The sequence below is a fragment of the Leptinotarsa decemlineata genome, unplaced genomic scaffold, assembly GCF_025532065.1.
Source record: "Leptinotarsa decemlineata unplaced genomic scaffold, Ldec_3_MD MMD2_tig00000882_RagTag_RagTag, whole genome shotgun sequence".
Classification (NCBI taxonomy): domain Eukaryota; kingdom Metazoa; phylum Arthropoda; class Insecta; order Coleoptera; family Chrysomelidae; genus Leptinotarsa; species Leptinotarsa decemlineata.
The window spans coordinates 4,386,597-4,407,167 of record NW_027412556.1 but is presented as its reverse complement, the minus strand read 5'-3'; the positions used below and the strand labels follow the sequence as shown (position 1 = coordinate 4,407,167).

The window sequence follows — 20,571 nt, the reverse complement described above, 5'->3', positions numbered from 1 at the left end:
TCCTCCACAGACTGCTCGCCATGAGACTATCACCCTTTCAACCACATCGATAAGTTTCTCACCGTTAGAACCTTCGCCAATCACAAACAGGCAAAACCGCCTTTATCGACTTCATCGAATCCCGAGCACCCAATTTTTATGCTGATGAAAATGAATACTCATTGACGAATTGAATACTCCTCAGTTCGAGTTCGAGCTAAGGAGTAGGCAGATTGAGACCCTAGAGAGAACTCATGACGAGACCTGGGGAGTAGGCAAATCGAGATCCACAAATAGATTACGAACCCGAGAATAATGTCCAAGGTTTGTCTACCTGCTAGCGCGCACCCCACACCGGTAGGGTCAGTCGGAAGTTGACCGTGTCATCTTGTGTACGTATCTATTCTCGGCGCACCTATATATTCAACTCACAAAGTTATTTTTATGTTATCAAGTTCTTCTTACGAATTAAAAGTTATGGATTCTGATGGACAAGGTAAGAGACTTACAGATTACATAAATAAATTTATGATCAACTATCAAACTACATGATTTTTTTTCTAAATGAAAAACCCGTTTTCATACTGTGATTTTCTTCAATATTTTTCATTTGCTAGTGTTTTTGTTGATGTATCGGGGTAGATCAGGCTATTATTTTCAATATAGGCTATTATTTGATCATTTTCCTTATAAATACTATAAAAATCATGTGGATATATCCGGCTAGATACATTTTTCAGTTTATGGTTGTTTTAAGTTCACAGGATGCATCAGGAGTAAGGATTGTGACCCTACAATACTTGTTTGACCTCATGAAGAACGAAAATTTGTCTAATTTAGATGCCAAATTAAAATATCTAAAAGATCATCTTTTGTCATGTGAACGTTTCAATGAAGACCAAATTGTTAATTTGAAACGCAGTTTTGCCCATTTCAAATCAGAAATCAAACAAAGGTGGACGAAAGCTCATGATAAAGAAGATAAAAAACAACAACAAGATATTATTAGTTCTCCAACACGAGCAACTAAATATAAAAAGGCATCGTAGTTATGTGGATCTATAGGATTGGCATTCTATGACGCCAACATTGCACAAAATTTCAGTCCATGGCGCAATCATTATTGAAAAGGCATTATAACCAATCGAACTGCTTTCGGAGGAAGCAGCTGGTCTCGCAACAAACATTTTAGATGTTACTGCCAAGATATTGCAATGGAATTTTCTAGAGAAATGTGTAATCAGGATTTCTTCAACCGCCTTCTTCTCAGTTCAGATCCTCTGCTCAGTATCCTGCGAACTATAAAAAAAAAGGAAAGCAGAAACCTTTTTATCCGAAACCTTAGCCATGTTTGTATCTGCGGAATCCAACCAAACTGAAAATTAATCAGATAGCGACGAATGACGACGAACGACAATAACGAAGAAAGTCAAGAAACTTTGAATTATTTATTTTTTATGTTTATAATTTTTTTTTAATATAATAGTGAAAACTAAATAAAAATGTTTTTGGTTTATTTACAGTGTTTAGATACCAATTAAGCATTAAAATAATTTTGGCCGCGTAGATCGTGAAAATACCTGTATGTGCGGCGTCAAGTCACATCAAATTCTTGAAAATGGCTCCAGAATGGGAGCCGAAACGTCGAATACAAAACTCCAGGCGCTGTTTAATCCCCAAGGTTTTCAAACTTCCAAATCCGGGCCTGAAAGTTGTTATTTGATATGGTCAAGAAATCAGTATAGTCAATATCATGTGGAACATTTCCACTGCCTATAATTTATCAATGCTGAATTGAATATCGCAGGTAGAAATCTGTCGGCTTAAAATGTCGAAAATAAGCGGCTTAGTAACAATGATTATATTCCTTCAATGGTTGGTCAGGTGCGTGATACGCCAAGGTTGATTAGACGTGCGGCTCAGTTTCGCGAGTCATAACCAATAGTTGCTAGTCTAGTGACAAACGCTCATTTCTCCTTCAGTTCAGAACTTAGGTATCTACCTGAAATTTTCGTAAGAGGCAAATTAATTTTTGTTAACTAACGAAATTATCCTTCTCGATCATGTTTTTTTTTCATTAAAAACACTTTTCTCGCCGAAACAAAAATGATGTCACCGACGAGCGTTTCGCTAACCAAATTGCCTTCATCAGGTGAGGGAGAAATGTTTTCAATAGATTTATTATCATTGCCGTATTGCGTCACTCAAGGATGGAGACTATGGCATATACCTCTTTATTTTCTTGATCGTGTTTCATTAACGCTTTCATTAAGCACTTTCTATCTTTGAATTTGAATAAAACAAAGTGTATGCGAGGTATCGAAATTTTTTATTCGTTTGAAAGACCTATTGATGCCATTATGTTTGGAATATAACAAAGTCAGAGTCAAAATATGCTTTATTGTCTGAAGATGCATATCTTATTGACAAAGCTTCGTTAAAATATCTAAATAAAAAAAACAAACAAACAAAATTACACATATTAGCTACTTAGTCATGTAAAACTATAAACAATAGAATAATATACAATTTCAAGTAGATATTGAATATATGTATATTTAACAAAATAGGACAGAAAAAGATAACAGAAACAGTTTGTATTTACTGAGCACAATACAACACTTAAGGCAAATAGCCAGTAAATAATGTACTTTGAAAATTTCCAATATTGATTACATGAACTGTAGTGAGAGTCAGACACAAGTCAGTCAATCAATCAATCATGATTTATTATCCAAAAAATCCTTATTAACAAAGCTGGTGAAACTTTATGCAGTCAACAATGAAGTTTTTTAAAAATATTGAAATTATGATATACAGTGAACCATCATTATAGGGTTGAAAAATGTACATGTGCGAATACACATGAATAAAACAATGTATAAACCATCGTTTATTTGAACATCGTTCAAATGCCCGCCACGGCTTCTCATCCCAAACGTCTAAATGTCCAAGACTGGCGCATAAATCATGATGAATTTAAATATTACTGGAGTTTTTTCCCAACATCAAATCGTTATTTTTAACACCTCGACACGTGTTTCGATCACCAAGTGATCATCTTCAAAGAGGAAGATTAATCTTCTACTTACAGAGCAACGTTTGCTCAATGGTGCGTTCACCAAAGGTAACGTTTACCTTTTCTACTTACAGAGCAACGTTTGCTCAATGTGACGTTCACTAAAGATAACGTTTACCTTCTTTACTTACAGAGCAACTTTTGCTCAATGGTGACGTTAACCAAAGGTAACTTTTACTTTTTCTACTTACATAGTAACGTTTGCTCAATGGTGACGTTCACCTAAGGTAACGTTTACCTTCTTTACTTACAGAGCAACGTTTGCTCAATGGTGCGTTCACCAAAGGTAACGTTCACCTTTTCTACTTACAGGGCAACGTTTGCTCCATGGTGACATTCACTAAAGGTAACGTTTACCTTCTTTACTTACAGGGCAACGTTTGCTCAATGGTGACGTTCACTAAAGGTAACGTTTACCTTCTTTACTTACAGAGCAACGTTTGCTCAATGGTGACGTTCACCAAAGGTAACGTTTACCTTTTCTACTTACATAGTAACATTTGCTCAATGGTGACGTTCACCAAAGGTAACGTTTACCTTCTTTACTTACAGAGCAACCTTTGCTCAATGGTGCGTTCACCAAAGGTAACGTTCACCTTTTCTACTTACAGGGCAACGTTTGCTCCATGGTGACGTTCACTAAAGGTAACGTTTACCTTTTCTACTTACATAGTAACATTTGCTCAATGGTGACGTTCACCAAAGGTAACGTTTACCTTCTTTACTTACAGAGCAACGTTTGCTCAATGGTGCGTTCACCAAAGGTAACGTTCACCTTTTCTACTTACAGAGCAACGTTTGCTCAATGGTGACGTTCACAAAAGGTAACGTTTACCTTTTCTACTTACAGAGCAACGTTTGCTCAATTTACTTTTGGTTGCCTTGTATACTTATCCATTTCTTAAGATGATCTGGAGACATAACTGTTCTCGAGCGTCTATAACTTTCTCTGAGATCTTCCGCTTCGTGACAAGTGTGAGCTACATGTCCTGAACGTTTACAATTAGAACACACAATACGAGGTTTTTTACAATTTTTAGTTTAATGTCCCGAAATACCACAATTGAAACAAGTTAAACCTCCTTTGGAATTTTTCCTATTTTGATCTTGATGAACAGGACGACTATTAAATGAAGGAGTTTGGTAACTAGCACTAGGTACTGTGATTTGAGATGGCATATCTCCCATGGTATTGGTAACAAATTAGCATCAGTATACTGGGCTGATCTAACAGTACGAGCCAAATTTTCATCTGTTATACCACCTATTACAGCATCGACTAAATATTGATCAGAAATTGCCATATTGAGTGCTTTTAATTTTGACAACTTTTGAAAACAATAGTCGCCTAAGGTTTCATTTCATAATTGGTAGCACTTTTTAGTAAATCAGAAAATGGAACAGACTTACGGAATTGAAGTTTCATTAAACGTTTTACTTCTTCCCAACTTGCGTCATATTTGGCATTTTCGTCGAACCACTGCCGTGCGTTGCCTCTCAACCTCCCCGATATCAGCCGTATTATTGAATCATCATCCCAACCATATCTTGCAGCCAGATAATCGACTATACCAAGCCATTGTTCCACCACTGAGTCATGTTGAGACGGATCGAACAAAGGAACTCGTCGCCTGTTTGATGAGTGTACTTAACCTGCCTTTGTTTCAATCTTTTCGATTCAGATTTCAATCTTTTCAATTCCCGTTTCGTGAAACCATCACTATCAATACTGGCACACGTGTGGACACCAAGAATGCTTAGCTGTGACTGTTCTCATTCAACCGATCCAGGGTTACTCGTCATCTCCTACATTAAGTTGGGAAGTCCATATTGAAAAACCCTTTATATACCTTACCTTGTCAATGAATGCATCCTGATTATTATTAGATTCGGAAGCTCTGTTAGTTCATTGGGATCCATGATCAACAGAGGAGAGATTGATAGGTGAAACTAAATTTTATACACGAGAGTGCGAAAGCTTTCAAAAATACAATAAATGAATGAAAACTGCCTATCTCCTGGTTCCTCCTGCCAAGATAATAGGTTACTAGAAACGTTTTATTAACTGTTTGAAGATATAATCTGCAGCATGCACAACTTGTTGAAACTCTCGAACCCCTCTATACTTTATGTCGTGAAGATTGAACTCTTTTACAATTTAACCACCTAATAGGTACCTACGTATAAATTACCCAATCCTTCCTATGCTATTACGTTCAATCTGTAAAGCCATAATGATTTACCACGCCTATCTTATAAATAATACAGTTGATACATTGTTGCATGATTGATTGCTACCCACGACTGTAGGTTCAAGGAGATATTCTTGCAACCCGTGTTCGTTAGTTAAGCAGATCAACCATTTTTTTTACATATAATAGATAATAAATCTTCTCATTCGCGTCTTGTAAATATCGATAAGGATTGAGGTTAAGTTGTTTAGTCTGATAAATCGGATTGAATTATTAATAAAAACCAAATAACTTCTTATAGTCGCGTCAAGAAATGTTAGAAACAGGAACCGTTCCCACATTAGCTATGTTATTTTTTTATTTTTGTTTTTATATGCATCATGTTCAAACAATATGCATACAAGAAATGCAGTTTTGCGTGGTTTTTTTTTTTCAATTCTTTATATACTAATTGAAATAAAAACATCATATTGGATATTGAACCGTAACAATAAATTTAAAGTTGTTTTCGTGAGTAAATTAATGATGGAACTGAACTGAAAGAAATAATATGTACCTATTGAGGTTGCGGATTGCCTTATTTTGATGAGTTTACACATTTGCAATCGTGAAAGAGCAATTTAATTACTTCCTTCCTTTCTTTGGAAGATTCTCTCATCCCCTTTTTTGTATCAGATGGAGTAGTAGAAAGCCAAAAACTTTCTTTCCCAAAAAATTAATCACTCCTAAAAATATAACCCCTTCAATTCAAAAAAGACAGATTTTTATCGAATGTTCTGATTACGATCTGTCTCTTAAGGCACATTTCCTAGTTTCCAGCAAATTTTTTACTCCATATATTTTCCGAATTTATAGGGATAACATTATCACACGTTTGGCAATACTGGCATTTGGTCTGAAATGACTTATGCGCATGTGCCATGCCTAGGCTAGCGTGGTACATTTTGGGTACTATTTTCTTGTAAATTTCGGTACTTTTTGGAACAGCGAAACGTCAGGAAGAAATTCCAAAAATTTACGGCTTTCAAACTTGAAAAGCAATGACACTGATACTCTGAAGGTGATGGATTCCATTCAGAAAAGAGCCATCCGCCTGATTGGAGACGCGAACATCACGAGCAACCTTGATAGCCGGGAACATCGAAGAAAGGTTGGAGATTTGTCTCTCTTCTATAGATACTTTCACGGGAGGAGTTGGCACATTTGATTCCACCAAGAGACTATAATAAACACAAACTTCAACGCATACAAAATGCTTGTATGAGATTTGTGTGCTGCATAAACTACCGTGATCATGTAACTCCATATTTATTGAAATTAGATCAGCTGAATATTGAGTTTAGAATTCGTTACCTCATATCTGTATTCTTATATAAACTATTGGAAAGCCAAACTCCTAATTACTTGTTCAGATTAATTAGTAAGCGGTCTGATAATCATTCTATCAATTTAAGAAAAGATAAATTTATCATTCCATATCATGTTACCACCAAATTTGAGGGATGTTTTTCTCACTTTGGACCGAAGTATCTAAATAATTTATTACCGTATATTCATTTGTCTAAAAAAAAAATCTGTTTTTAAAATCTGTTTTTCCGTTAACCAGCTGTCGCACCCCTACGAACGACAACCCTCAGAAGTCGAAACTTGTGCGAGCTAAGGATTAACGAGGTCTTACCTTTTAACGTGTGATTCCTAACACTATATATCAATTCAAAAAACTTTGAAAATTCATTTCTTAGATGTTCAAAAATGATTGTAATCTTTTATATTACCTCCATAATAGTTTATTTATATTATTTTTGTGTCTATTGTAACTGTTACTTATAAAAAAAAATCTGTCTGTTTAAAATCTGTTTTTCCGTTAACCAGCTGTCGCACCCCTACGAACGACAACCCTCAGAAGTCGAAACTTGTGCGAGCTAAGGATTAACGAGGTCTTACCTTTTAACGTGTGATTCCTAACACAGGTTGGACGGTAGCAAGTGAAGATAGATCGTTCAGACTAGGGCTTGAACCACCAACCAACACGGCAGTCAATTCGAGTGAGTGAACAAAGCACCCACGCCGAACCGCTTGGCTACCGACTGACCAGTCTTTATTGTATGCTTATTTTGTTTTTCCTAATTATGGGACGGGTGGAAGATAGCCTCCGGCTAACCCTTTTCCCTTTGTGTATAAAATTTGTTTTTGCACAATAAACGTTATTATTATTATTATAAGAGCGGTACATATCAGAAATACGCAACGGACTGTGGCTGCTTATCCTTTTGAGGTTTACCTCAGTACACCCCGATTTTCACTGTTTAAGAACTCTTCCGTCTGGAGAACTGCGTTTATGTGGAATACACTTCCTGAGAACCTTTTTACAAATGGATTTAATCTCCTGTTATTCAAATCCAATGTGAATTCCTGCTTTCACACAGGCACCGCTCTGATAGCATCTTAAGGATTTTCCTGTAGTGCTTGTGTTCTGTCCTACCTAATAGTTTTTATTATCATTGCGAATATGTTTAAAAATGTTTCGATGTTGGTTTTCTATTTCAAATAAAGATTACCATTATTAGAAAGTCCTCAGCTGTATTAGGGTACTTCTTGGACTTGATCATGTCATTAAACTCTATATGTTTCAACAAAATCTCATTATTCGTTCTTGTTTCAGAGTTTTCCTGGTCCGTGATAGTCGTTCCAATCCAGGTTCGTATGTGATAACCTACAAATGTGGTGGTAAAGTCATCCACGCACAAGTCAATCCGATTTTGGATCCGCTCCGAGACAGAGCCGTCTTCTCCATAGACAACGGAGCAACAAAATTCTATGATCTTTTGCAACTAGTCGAGTTCTATCAGCTGAACGCCGGTTGTCTGCCAACAAGGCTGACGCATTATGTAACCTTCCTGATGGATGTCGAAAAGCAACCAGATGCAGGGCACAACACTAGTGCGTCTTCGGGAAGCAGCAACTAGAGCTACGTATTTTCGAATTGACATTTATCAAATTGACAGTGTTTTTTATTGTAATGAGTCATTTTGATTTCTTTCATTTGCAAAATTTATTTGATGCTATTATAAAGTGTAGATTTGATTAGTGTTAACATCACATTAGGATATTGATGATATGTGATAGTTATCTTTAACAAAAATTATTGGAAGAAATTAATATATGTTGAACGTTTTGGTAGTTTAGTGTTGGCACCATTGTTTGCACAGACTGATATGGCACTGTTGCTGAACCTTCAATGCTGTTACAGAGCTTTTTAATGTTTGTGCAAACAATGGACCTCCACACTTCTTTGTCGAATAGCTGAAAACCTTGATTATCCACTCCAATAGATATAGTAATGCATTGAGAAAACCACTTCTAGAGATTATCTCAATTTCAGGGGGGTCTTTTACTCTTTCCAGTACTTTTGAGTTGACTGTCAACAGATAAAATTCTTGGGGAAAAAATCAATCTACAGATTGGACTCATTGGGTGTTGTAAGTTCTTGAAGTAAATGAATATGTTGCACCAGTGATAATTATAAGTTTTTCAAACTCCCAAAAAATTCAAAATTAAAATGTCAACACATCATTTCAGTATTAAATCTCATTGATATACAGGGTTTGATAGTTAGACGATCATTAGTTTTTTGAAAATAATTGATAGATAAAGGCTGTGGCTTTATGTGAAAATGAGAACTGGAAGCGTTTAGTAATGTATGTAATGGCCGAGTGGAATAGAAAGATATGTGAAATTTGACTGAATCGCCATACCTCTAAGTCAGTGATGATTATTTGTTTCCTTGTTGACTACACTCACATCTTTACTGATCTGGTTTTTTTTATATAAATGTAGTCAACGAAAAGACTTATTCGATTATGGCGGATTGTATTTAGTTTTTTGTAGTTTTTTGGAGTTGCGGACTTGATGGACTTAGGAAAACATTTATCTATATGCAAATCAAGTTATATAAAGCGAAACTGCTTTGAAAATCCAGAGAATTCAGCACTGCCAACAGCTCTCACACATACAATGCAAATATTACTTAAACTAAGTCAGCGTTGTTGAATTACTTTAGTAGAAGTGTCGACATCATGCAAGTTCTGCTGCTCCAAAAAAGACTTCAAAAAAGATATTGATTTTAATAAATATTTCAATGATTATACGGATATCGAAACCAAAAACACATCTAATAGTAAGAGCAATATATCTGTAAATGTAACAATTAAATTAAGGAAAATCCAAGTAGATGTGATATTTAAGTGTGTTTATTTTGTCTGATATTGAACCAGTATTTTTGTAAAACTGTTACGTTAGTTCCTGATACAACATTCATTTCAAATATTTTCATGATGATTTTCGTGCCAAATTCATATTGTTGAGATCGTTTGAACATGTTGAACAACTTCACAAAGATCGCAAAGTGAATGCAGTCCGTAATTTTTCAAAAAAATATTACTTTTTTGATTTTTTTTCTCACAAAAACGGTGTCTTGTCTTTTCTCATTCGAAGTATCCAATATTAAACAACATGCAAATCATAGGACTCATAGGTAACATAAAAAGAAATATATTAAAATACCATCATATGACAACTGAGCAAACTTTCTGCAAAAAAGTTCCAAATTTTTTTTAGAGGTGTTGCTTTTCAAAATAGAACTATTTCTTAAACTATCGAGGGTATGATACAAACACCATGCAAAACTTTTTTATAAACCTTGAAAATTCTTACAAAAACTTGCCTCCTACTTTTATTTAGAAGTTACTGTATTGATAAAAATTCAACTTTCAATTCATAATTGAGATATATTTCATAATAATTTATTTTTTCAACTTCTCAGATGTGTATTGAAGCCATTTTTTCGTGTCACCTTCCTGAGAGTCGAATTTTTTTCAAATATTGACCTACAGAAAAGAGCAGACACCTTTTTTCGTAAAGTATTTCAGGGAAGAAGGTTCGGAATATGTTTTGTAAATAATTTCTGGCAAACGCAATTTAGGCAATAATTCATCATTTATTGTTGCTACGATGGTCAAATTTAACAAAGAAATCCTATACTTTGATAGTGAAATATTTAAGAAACAGTGATTTTCATGAAAATTTAGCTAGATATCATTTTAGATATAGTGAACAAAATTTTTTGTCGCATTATGCGATTATTGAAGTGATTTATTTCCAAGTTGTTCAAGGACTGATTCATCTTCTGATTTGGAGTCACAAATAATGAGTACTTGGCAAATTTGTGATATGTATATAGATACAAAAAGGCAATCAATTAATTTAGGTACCTAAACGACTGAATATTCAACAAAATAGCTCTTGGAGGTGTTTTCACGATCAGATTTTTTGGAGGAGTTCTTCCAAATACACCGAGATCAACAGGAACTGAATTATCGAATTTATGTTGCATTGGAACTATTATTGACAGTATATTCATTATTTATATTCATGACATTTTTGTACATTTATCCATTATCTTGTCATTTAATTTTAACACTGCAATAACTGTATTTTAGTTTTAAGAGAAGTATCGGTTTATTTAGAGACATGCATATTACTGTTAGAACATAATACTTTTGAATATTATAGACGAATGTTACTAGACAAACAAACCATCACATCTATAGTCTTGCATAACTTAACTTCTCATACCCATTTTTCTATATAACAAATCACATTTTTTGTATTGTAGTTGATAGTTCGATGACAAAGTAAATTTATATTTGATGATCTTGTTTATTGTTACTCTGTTCCAAATCACTTCTCCTTTGACACGTCCGCTGCGGACTGCGTTGAAAGACATTCCCCGCTTCTGTCTTTCGACATCCACTACAGTCTAGCTTATAGCATATTATCAACCTTCGCTAGAGTATGACCAGCTTTTTTCAGCCTCTCATATACATATCGAATTAGTTGAAAATTGGTGTCGTTCAATTTTGCGAAGTGTGATACTGAGGCAGGACCTTCAGGGGTGGAAGGACCTAAATTAGTCAAAAAAACATATCAACGCCAAGTTCTTTTGAAACACGAAGAATTAGAACCGTATTTGCTCAATCAAATTATCTAAAAGTACAATTTGTTCTAGTCATATGATGGAATTGGCCGATACTTGATGAAAATCCATAACTAACGTGTTGACAAATATGTTGTTTATCGTTCACTTCAGCCTAGTTTGAGGAATGATACTCTGAAACTAATTCGATATTTAATTATGGGAAATCATCGACTTCAACTTGATGAGGGACACTACCTTGCACTGAAGACAGGCCATATAACCCGAAACCGGTCTACAAGTATGCCCTATCGCAATATATGGAAAACGATTCCAGCAGCTGTATCACCAACAGCATATGCAGGAATTGCTTCTGCGAAGCAGCTAGGGGAGTAGTTGTTTTCTGATATGTGTCAGTCCAATAACCTACAGTGTTGGTGAGTTGAGACTGGCCGAATCGTTCTAATTTGATTTACAGCCAGTCTTCAAGTATACCCCCGTACTATATGTGAGACGTATTTGCTTCAATCGAAAGATATTGATGATCGCCAGACTTTGAGGAATCAGATGCTGAGCCTGGTAGTTCTAGTGACAATAATGACTCAGAATTAGATTCGTCAATACTTAACGATGATACTCCTGGTATTTTGGATAATAATAATAATAAAGTTTATTTTATTCATAATATACAATTTCAAGTAACCTATTACTAATACATCACTGACCAAAAAAATAAAATGAACACCGCAGAAGAAACTTCAAAAGAGTTTCTTGTGTATGATAATTCAAATCTTGCAACACCAGTAACAACTTCAATAATTCAAACACAAAAAATAAAATGAACATGGTACTACGGAAGAAACGTGAAAAGAGTTTCTTGTGTGTGATAATTTAGAACTTGCAACATACAACTACAATAATTCAAACACTTCAACCAAAAAGAAATACTGCTCAAGCTCCTGCAAATGCAGTCATATGTAGACGCAGTAGATGATAGTTTTGAAAAGTTACCATTCACGAAACAGAGATAATCATTAGTTAAACCTTACAATTACTTTAAATATTTCCCTTTCAATAGATTTTCTTATTGTTTTAGGAAATGAACCGAAGGATTACTTTAATTTACCCTCAGATGACAATTTCCTAGAAGTGATCTGTTTAAAATCTGTTTTTTCGTTAACCAGCTGTCGCACCCCTACGAACGACAACCCTCAGAAGTCGAAACTTGTGCGAGCTAAGGACTAACGAGGTCTTACTTTTCAACGTGTGATTCCTAACACGGGTTAGATAGTTCTACAAACTGGAAACTATCCTGATAGCATTTTTTTTCAGAAAGTACAAAAGAAAAGTCGCGAGTAACACTTTGGACAAAACTGATAAAAAAGGAAATAGAAATATATTTGGGTCTTATATTTCCATATGGGCACTATTAGGCTAAATAGACTATAAGATGAAAAATTGATGGCAATCCGCGGACACGTGTTTCTGGCTATTGGCTGTAGCTGCCTCCGTGGTAATGTTAGGATATCCTAGAAATTCTAGGTCTCCTAACTAGAATCACAAAAGTGCGGCAGGCTCCTGTTACTGACTTTGTTCGTTTGTGCTGTATTCTTGTGGTTTGCCATCTATTTTTCTTGAGTGCTGTTCCAAATAATCTTCCCCTTTTGAATTTAATCATAGACACTCAATAATACCCTTTTTATATATATTCCAAAAGAAGTCCTCTATGTTATGACGAGAAAGCGGTTATTTTTGGCAACACCGTAATGAAGTCTAATAGAGAAATGTCAAATGTGACAAATGACAAATGTCACATGTTGGTGTTTCTTTTGAAATGTTATCATAAAAAATTTGAATTTTTTCTAATATCAGATTATAGAATTCCAGTTCAATAGTAGACAGTGTTGACACAGCTGTCGACTGAAGAACTATCATTATGGTCTCGAAAAATACAACACAACTTTTGAAACAGTTACGAGGTTTCATGCAAAACAGCAAATATGTGTCGGAGCCTTTAAGTGCCTACATAGTGCCATCTAAGGATGCCCACAATAGTGAATATCTATCAGAATGTGATATGTTCAGGGCATTCATCTCAGGTTTTGATGGTTCAGCCGGAACAGCGATCATAACTGAAAAAGATGCTTTTTTGTGGACTGATGGGAGATACTTTTTACAAGCTAGTCAACAGCTTGATTCAAATTGGACTCTCATGAAAGAAGGATTGCCTAGTACCCCATCGCAAGGTAAGTGATAATTTGTTTGTGCATGTTATTGTGAGTTACTTGATACTTTACTCTGGTTCAAGAGTTTTTTTTATCATCATTGGAACTTATTCCAAACTTTGTGTTACTTTTTTTTTCGTTGTCAAAAGGTGATCTTTCCATTGTGAGTTGGACAAATGATAAGTACTTTGTATTTGAACTTGTTCAATTCATCCATTTCAATAGATAATGAAAGAGATAAGATAATCAAACATGTTTCATGTGATTTGTTTTGAGGGTTGATTGAACATAAGGCAACAATTGTATGAGATTTTATGTTCAAAAGTGAAGTTTGATATCAGCCTTTTGTTAGGTGCATCATATGAGATCCACAGTTTAAATTATTTTAATTGGGCATGCATGTTCTGTTGAAAATATGATTTCATAATTAAAAAGAAATGTAAAGAAGAAACAAATATTAGAGAAAAACTATGGATGATCCACATATTTTTTTCAGATACAAACTGAAAATGTATTCCACTAGTCTCACATCATGAACCACAAATCATAATAAGAAGTCCTCAGAGGAAAAGTAGGTGGGTCCGATGTAGAGAAATGCAAACAATCGTAGACTCTGAAGATACATTCATTATTTGTTCAAAAAATAAATATGATGGAATGTCACGAACGTCTGCTGCTCAAATAAATTTTATAAATTGTTCATATAAGAGCTCAACAAACTTATTTCAATTGTTCAAGTGATAAAAACCATGTTTTAGAAACATTACAATAATCTCTTGTGACTAATCAAATAGTTGCCGCATATGAAATCAAATGATGCATGTTGTATCTAACTGATATTTGAAAATATGTTCTCTTAATTGTTGAGCCAAGGAGAATAAATAATAATGTTGAATTGCACCAGAGAAATATTCTAATGATTCAAAATGTGCCTAATTTGTTTTTTCTGTTTTTAAAAATACTTTTAGTAAATGCAGCTTAATACTTCATATAACATTTTTGTTTCAGGAGATTGGTTGGCTAAAAATTTACCCAGAGGTTCCAAAATAGGAGTCGACCCGAAGGTTTATCCCCTTCGTGACTATACTCCACTGCAAAATAAATTGGAGTTAGCTGGACATAAACTAGTACCAATTTCTGTCAATTTAGTAGACCTATTATGGGCCAACCGACCCTCTCGACCAACAAATCCAGTAATACCTCTGCCTCTCAATTACAGCGGCAAATCTGTAGGACGAAAGCTGAAAGAAGTCAACGAAAAAATGAAGGAGAAGTATGTAGAACACTTGGTTCTCACAGCTCTCGACGAAATAGCTTGGTTCTTGAATTTGCGAGGATCCGATATTGCATACAATCCTGTCTTCTTTTCCTATGTCATAATATCTGAAAATTCTTTCAAGGTATTTTTGAACGAGAAACAGGCCACAGATAGTGTGAGAGACCACTTGATTTCCGAAGCTGGCGATGTATTCCACATAGAAAAATATGATCAGATTGAAGAATACCTGAAACAGTTGTCAAATAAAGTAGAAGGCTACATTTGGTTCTCGGAGTTCGCAAGTTTTGCTCTGACTAGTTTAATACCTAGCAAACACCTGTTGCTGACAGATATCACTCCAGTTTGCTATATGAAAGGCGTTAAAAATGAAGTTGAAATTAAAGGAATGCGTAATGCACATATCAAAGATGCGGTAGCGTTATGTTGCTACTTCTCCTGGCTAGAGAAGATCGTCAGAACTTCCAAAATAACCGAGATCTCAGGTTCCCAAAAACTACTGGAGTTCAGGAAAATGCAAAAAGATTTTGTTGGCCCCAGTTTTCCTACCATAAGCTCGGTCGGACCACATGGGGCCATAATCCACTACACTCCAAACGAAAGTACTGATGCACAGATAACTCCTGACCAGATGTATCTGTGTGATTCGGGTGCTCAGTTTCTTGACGGTACCACTGATGTTACAAGAACTTTGCATTTTGGAAATCCCACTCCATTCGAAATGGAGTGCTACACTAGGGTTCTGAAAGGCCAACTCAAATTGGGAACAAGGATTTTTCCATCTAAAATTAGAGGTGAGAATTTTACTTCATACTTTTCAGTAACTTTTTTAGATATGGTATATATATATCACATAATATAAACAAAAATTGTTTAATGTCTAAACAGGAATAAATCCCAATAACATGACATATTAATATTATTAACAAGCATGTTACAGTTTTATATCTGCCTATATACACACAATACACATACATACATACATACATACACATATACATGAATACAATACTAATTTATCAACTAGAAACACCTGAAGCGAGTAAACAAAAAACAAAATAAAGTAAACATTTAGGAGAGTTAAACAAAAAATTAGGTGGAAAACATAGTTCAAGTATATTACAAAAAAACATAATTCAGCAGTAATACAGTAGTAGTAATGAGCTCACATGGTAGAATAACTTTCAATTTGGGGTCATGTACTTTGACTAGAGTGTAAAAGTTTCTTAATGTGGTTCTTAACTTGACCAATAGGTTCATAATAAATGTCGAGATTTTCACAGAGTTGATTGTAAAGTTTGCTCATTGCAACAACTGATGACTTGAGTAATATGTTTGTTCTAGAATTTGGTAGATAAAAAGTCAGTTCATTTCTAGAATTGATTCTTGGGACATGAAAGTTGAAGTGGGAGAGTAGTTCGGATAGTGAAATGTATACAAGTACCTATAAATTAAGTTACCCAATACCTAGAAATTAATCCGGCTGTGAGAAAAAGTAGGCCCTTATCTCTTTGGCATTTGTTTTAGTAAAAAGATCCACGGTGCTATTTTCAGTTAAAATGTTGCAATGATTTAGCATACGGGTGATTGGCGAGTTATCAGAAAGGCCGATAAAGAATATTCTCTTGTCCTGTCTACGCAGGTTTACCTTAGGCACCAACAATTTTACATAGTTGACCAGATATGATCCCTTGTACTTTACATTATTAATTATATAGTATACAAAAAGAACATCCTGTAATGCACGTCTGCTCTGTAAAGTAACAATGTTAAATTCCTTGAGCATGCTTCTGTAAGACACCATAATGGGATAGCAGCCATAAATTTTGACATAAAGATATCTAAGAAATCTTTTTTGAACTTTTTCAATCAAATCTGCGTTGGTCTCTCCCTGTGGTGACCAAATAACAGAAGATACTCAAGATGAGGTCTAACTAGAGCATTAAATAACTTTACAATACACCCAACATCTCTAAAGTTTTTTGTATTTCTAATAACAAAACCAAGAATCTTATAGGCTTTGTTGACAATATATTCATAGTGAGTGTTGAATTTGAGGTTACTTTGAAAATAAACACCTAAGTCCTTACACTCAGACTTACGCATAAGTGGAACATTTTCTACTTTGTAAGAAGCAGAAATATAGTTAATTTTCCTTGTGAATGTTATAACTGAGCACTTATCGATATTTAAGAACATTTTGTTACTTTCAAACCACTTGCAAACCGAATCAAGATCTTCCTGCAATTTCATGCAGTCTTCTAGGCACGCTATTAGCTTAAACAGCTTAAAATCATCTGCGAATATAAGGCAAAATGAGTGTAAAATGCAGTGAGCTAGGTCATTGATGAAAATTATGAAAAGAAGTGGGCCCATTTGCTACCCTGTGGCACCCCAGATGTTACAGAAAACCTGTCAGATAATGACTGCCCACCCTGACTTGCTGATATCTGTCAAGCAAATAAGATTTTATAAATTGCAGAGCTGCCTCAGAAAATCCAAAATCACCAAGTTTCTTTAATATTATGTTATGATAAACTTTATCAAATGCCTTTGCACAATCAGTCATAATTGAATCAAGTTGCTCCTTTTTATTAATAGCTTCAGCAGCAGATTGAGTGAATAAAAAAAGGTTCGTAGCTGTAGATCGATCTGGGAGAAAACCGTGTTGTTGTTCTGAAAATTTAAAGTTAAAATGATTGTTTCGAAAATTTTAGCCAATGTATTCATAATACTTATTGGCCTGTAGTTTTTAACTTGATTTTTGTCACCAGATTTAAAAATTCAGTTGTATTCTGTTGTCGATGCCTTGTTCAGGGTAAACTCCTTCTAGCCTCTTATATAGACTTGAATTTGTTCATGTGGACATTGTATATGGGTGACCATATAAGGGAGGCATATTCCAGCCGAGATTTCACGTATGCATTGAAAAGAGTTGAAAAACTGTCTCTGCTACAAAAGTTCTTACAGTTACGATAAATGAGCCCTAGCATCCGTTTGGCTGAGCATGTTATTGTGTCATAGTGAATGGAGAAACTCAGTTTAGGGTCAAATGTGACACCAAGATCCCTTTGATGAGTGCTTATTTGAAGAGGTGTGTTATTTATGCAGTAATCATGAGAAATAACATTATGTTACAGGGTGTATTTTGAGTATTTACATTTGTTTGTATTGAGGGAAAGATTATTTTCGGTACACCAAATGTACAAAAAGTCAAGGACTTTTTGTAAGATTAAGCAGTCCTCCTGTGACGTAAGGGGCCGAAAGATTTTCAAATCATCTGCAAAGAGTAAGAAATTGCTAGAGAGATTATTTCCTATGTCATTAATGAAGAGTGAGAATAAAAGAGGTGATAAATTGCTTCCTTGAGGGGCACCACTGTTTGCAATAAATTGGAACGACTTGTGACCCCTATAATCTATGAATAGGATACGTTTAGTTAAGTATGAGCAGAAAAGGTTTAAGAGTTGGGAGTCGAATCCATATTGGTGAAGTTTATTGATAAGAATGTTATGATCCAACTTGTCAAACGCCTTCGAGAAATCTGTGTAGACAGTATCTACTTGTAGGTTATTATTAAGTGCATTACTTACTGATTGTGTGAAGCACATTAAGTTATTTATAGTTGATCTTTTGCCAAAGAAACCGTGTTGATTGTTTGAAATTAAATTCTTGAAATTCAGGAAAGATTCTGTTGTACAAGCACATTTCAAAAGCCTTTGCAAAGTTTGATAACAAGGTTATAGGTCGATAGTTTTGGATTTTTTTTTATGGCACCAGCTTTGAAATTGGGCAAATTTTTGTTATTTTCCATTTGTTAGGAAAGTATCCTGTACTCAGGGCTAGATTGAAGATTGAATGTAATGGTATGGCTAGAAGGTGTGCACAATCTTTAAGGAAAAAGCTAGGTACGTTATCATCCCCGCTTGTGAGTTTTGGTTTTAGTTTGTTGGGAGAATTGCAGATTTCAATTAGTGAAAAATGTTTTAAAGAAATGATAGGATTGTTTGAGGTAAAATTCGTGTGCTCGTATGATTGTTGGGGTGGAGAATATGAACTTTCAAAAAATTGTGGGAATGCTTTAACGATTTCGGGGGTATTGTTGTATTCAACATCGTCCCAGAATAGAATACTAGGAATTTTTGATGTACCTTTCTTATTTTGAATGTACGACCAGAAATTGGTAGGATCTCCTTCGATTGCCCTTTCAGATTTATTTTCATATTCTCTGTATGCTAAGTTGATTTTTGTTTTGATGGATCGACGAAGAGATCGGAATTCTTCTTTGAGAATACCTGAGTCTGTAGTTTTGAGTTTTCTAAAAACCGATTGAAATCGACAGATTGGATAGTTATCGAATTTCTCACTATGCAATTTTGAACGAGTCAATATACAAACGTAAAGTAAGACCCAATTGACAATAAAATGAATCGATGCGAAACATTTCGTTTGGGACTTGACAAGAAACTTATTCAATGAGTTTACTCCATTTTGGTGACGGTAGAATCTTGTTACTAACGGTTGACATTTTCAGGTAATTACCTTGATTCGTTCGCTAGAGAATTCCTATGGGAGGTCGGACTGGATTATGTCCATGGCACTGGTCACGGTATAGGCTCTTACCTTAATGTGCACGAGGGACCAATGGCTATCTCTTGGAGGCAAGTAAACGAAGATCCTGGGCTCGAGCCTGGAATGTTCATTTCCAACGAACCCGGATACTATCAGGACGGAGAATTTGGATTGCGCATAGAAGACATTATTGAAGTTGTGGAAGCCCAGCCACCTCATAACTTCAACAATCGTGGATACTTGACATTCAACACGATAACTTTGGTTCCCAAAATGAACAAGCTCATAGTGATTGATATGCTAACAGATGCCGAGATCAAATGTTTGAATGAATATCACCAGAAGTGTAGAAATATTGTTGGGCCGATATTGGAGCAGCAAGGACAAACAGAAGCTTTGGAATGGTTGATTAGGGAAACACAGCCCCTGTCCAGATGAGTTGATTCAATCGTGATAAAATTGTTATATGCCGTTGATGGCATTCAAATATTTATCAGTACTTTTTAGATTTGCTCTAAAGATATAAAATATATGAATACAGTGTTATTTTATTATGTCAAAATTTATAGAAGATTTTGTTTTCACATTGTGTTTCATTTTGAGTGAAAAAGCATTTGTAATGACCTCAAAGAAATTCAGTATTGGTGTGTTGGAAATCTGCTGTTATTCAACATTAAAAAACAAGTATAAGTCATTTTTGGGAAAGAAGGATTGTAGCTGTCTACTTCTATTTTCATACAAAAAAAAACTGGGACTATACCAAAGAAAAGAAGGAACAAATCAATTAAAAAAAAACTCTATACAATGTGTAGATCATGCAAAGAAGTAACTTTCAAACACAAACTGGAAAAAGAAGCCCTCAAAAAACAACTACTTTCATGTGAACATTGAACATTGCTAACCATTTACTTTAGTTATGACTACTCTAATCGGATGCTTGAAAATTAATCCATGATGATAATTTTATAATTTTCACAATAAACTCAATTTGAATCGTGTTTCACTACAGTGTAGTTTCATCAGTTACTGTAGCAAGTTTTAAATAAAATTGATTGTGAAAATTCTATAAATATCGTCATGGATTAACTCAAGTATTCTGGTTTCAAGGACTATTTTTTTTCAAGTAGTAGGCATGTAGTATTTGCCTCAGTACTTCAGTATAGAAATGAACTTTGCACTGAATGGCCTGTTTTTTTGTACTCAGGAAGTACTCAGAATGAAAATTCCAAGTACCAGTAACCCAGAGTTGAGTATTTAGATTTTGAGTAACATCT

The 20,571-nt window shown here is 34.8% G+C and overlaps 2 protein-coding genes across 4 annotated transcripts in view; both read left to right on the top strand.

The window, feature by feature from the left end:
• Positions 1-10,962, top strand: part of LOC111502769 (growth factor receptor-bound protein 14) — a 339,060-nt gene extending 328,098 nt beyond the window's left edge. For all 3 annotated transcript variants that reach the window (XM_074174853.1, XM_074174852.1, XM_074174851.1), the window contains exon 10: positions 7,913-10,962. In XM_074174853.1, the coding sequence (XP_074030954.1) occupies positions 7,913-8,216 (304 nt within the window). In that variant the 3' untranslated portion in view covers positions 8,217-10,962. The remainder of the gene's footprint in view (positions 1-7,912) is intronic.
• Positions 10,963-13,037: 2,075 nt separating this feature from the next.
• ApepP (Aminopeptidase P) lies at positions 13,038-19,881 on the top strand. The gene is made up of 3 exons (XM_023156915.2): positions 13,038-13,470; positions 14,458-15,519; positions 19,260-19,881. The coding sequence occupies exons 1-3, from the start codon at positions 13,161-13,163 to the stop codon at positions 19,733-19,735; spliced, it is 1,848 nt and encodes a 615-aa protein (XP_023012683.2). The 5' UTR covers positions 13,038-13,160; the 3' UTR covers positions 19,736-19,881.
• The last annotated feature ends 690 nt before the right edge of the window (positions 19,882-20,571 follow it).

Coding starts and splice junctions, on each gene's coding strand:
- ApepP (XM_023156915.2), top strand. CDS start 13,161: ATGGTCTCGAAAAATACAACACAACTTTTGAAACAGTTACGAGGTTTC. Junction 13,471..14,457: donor GCCTAGTACCCCATCGCAAG/GTAAGTGATAAT, acceptor TTTTTGTTTCAG/GAGATTGGTTGGCTAAAAAT. Junction 15,520..19,259: donor TTTTCCATCTAAAATTAGAG/GTGAGAATTTTA, acceptor TGACATTTTCAG/GTAATTACCTTGATTCGTTC.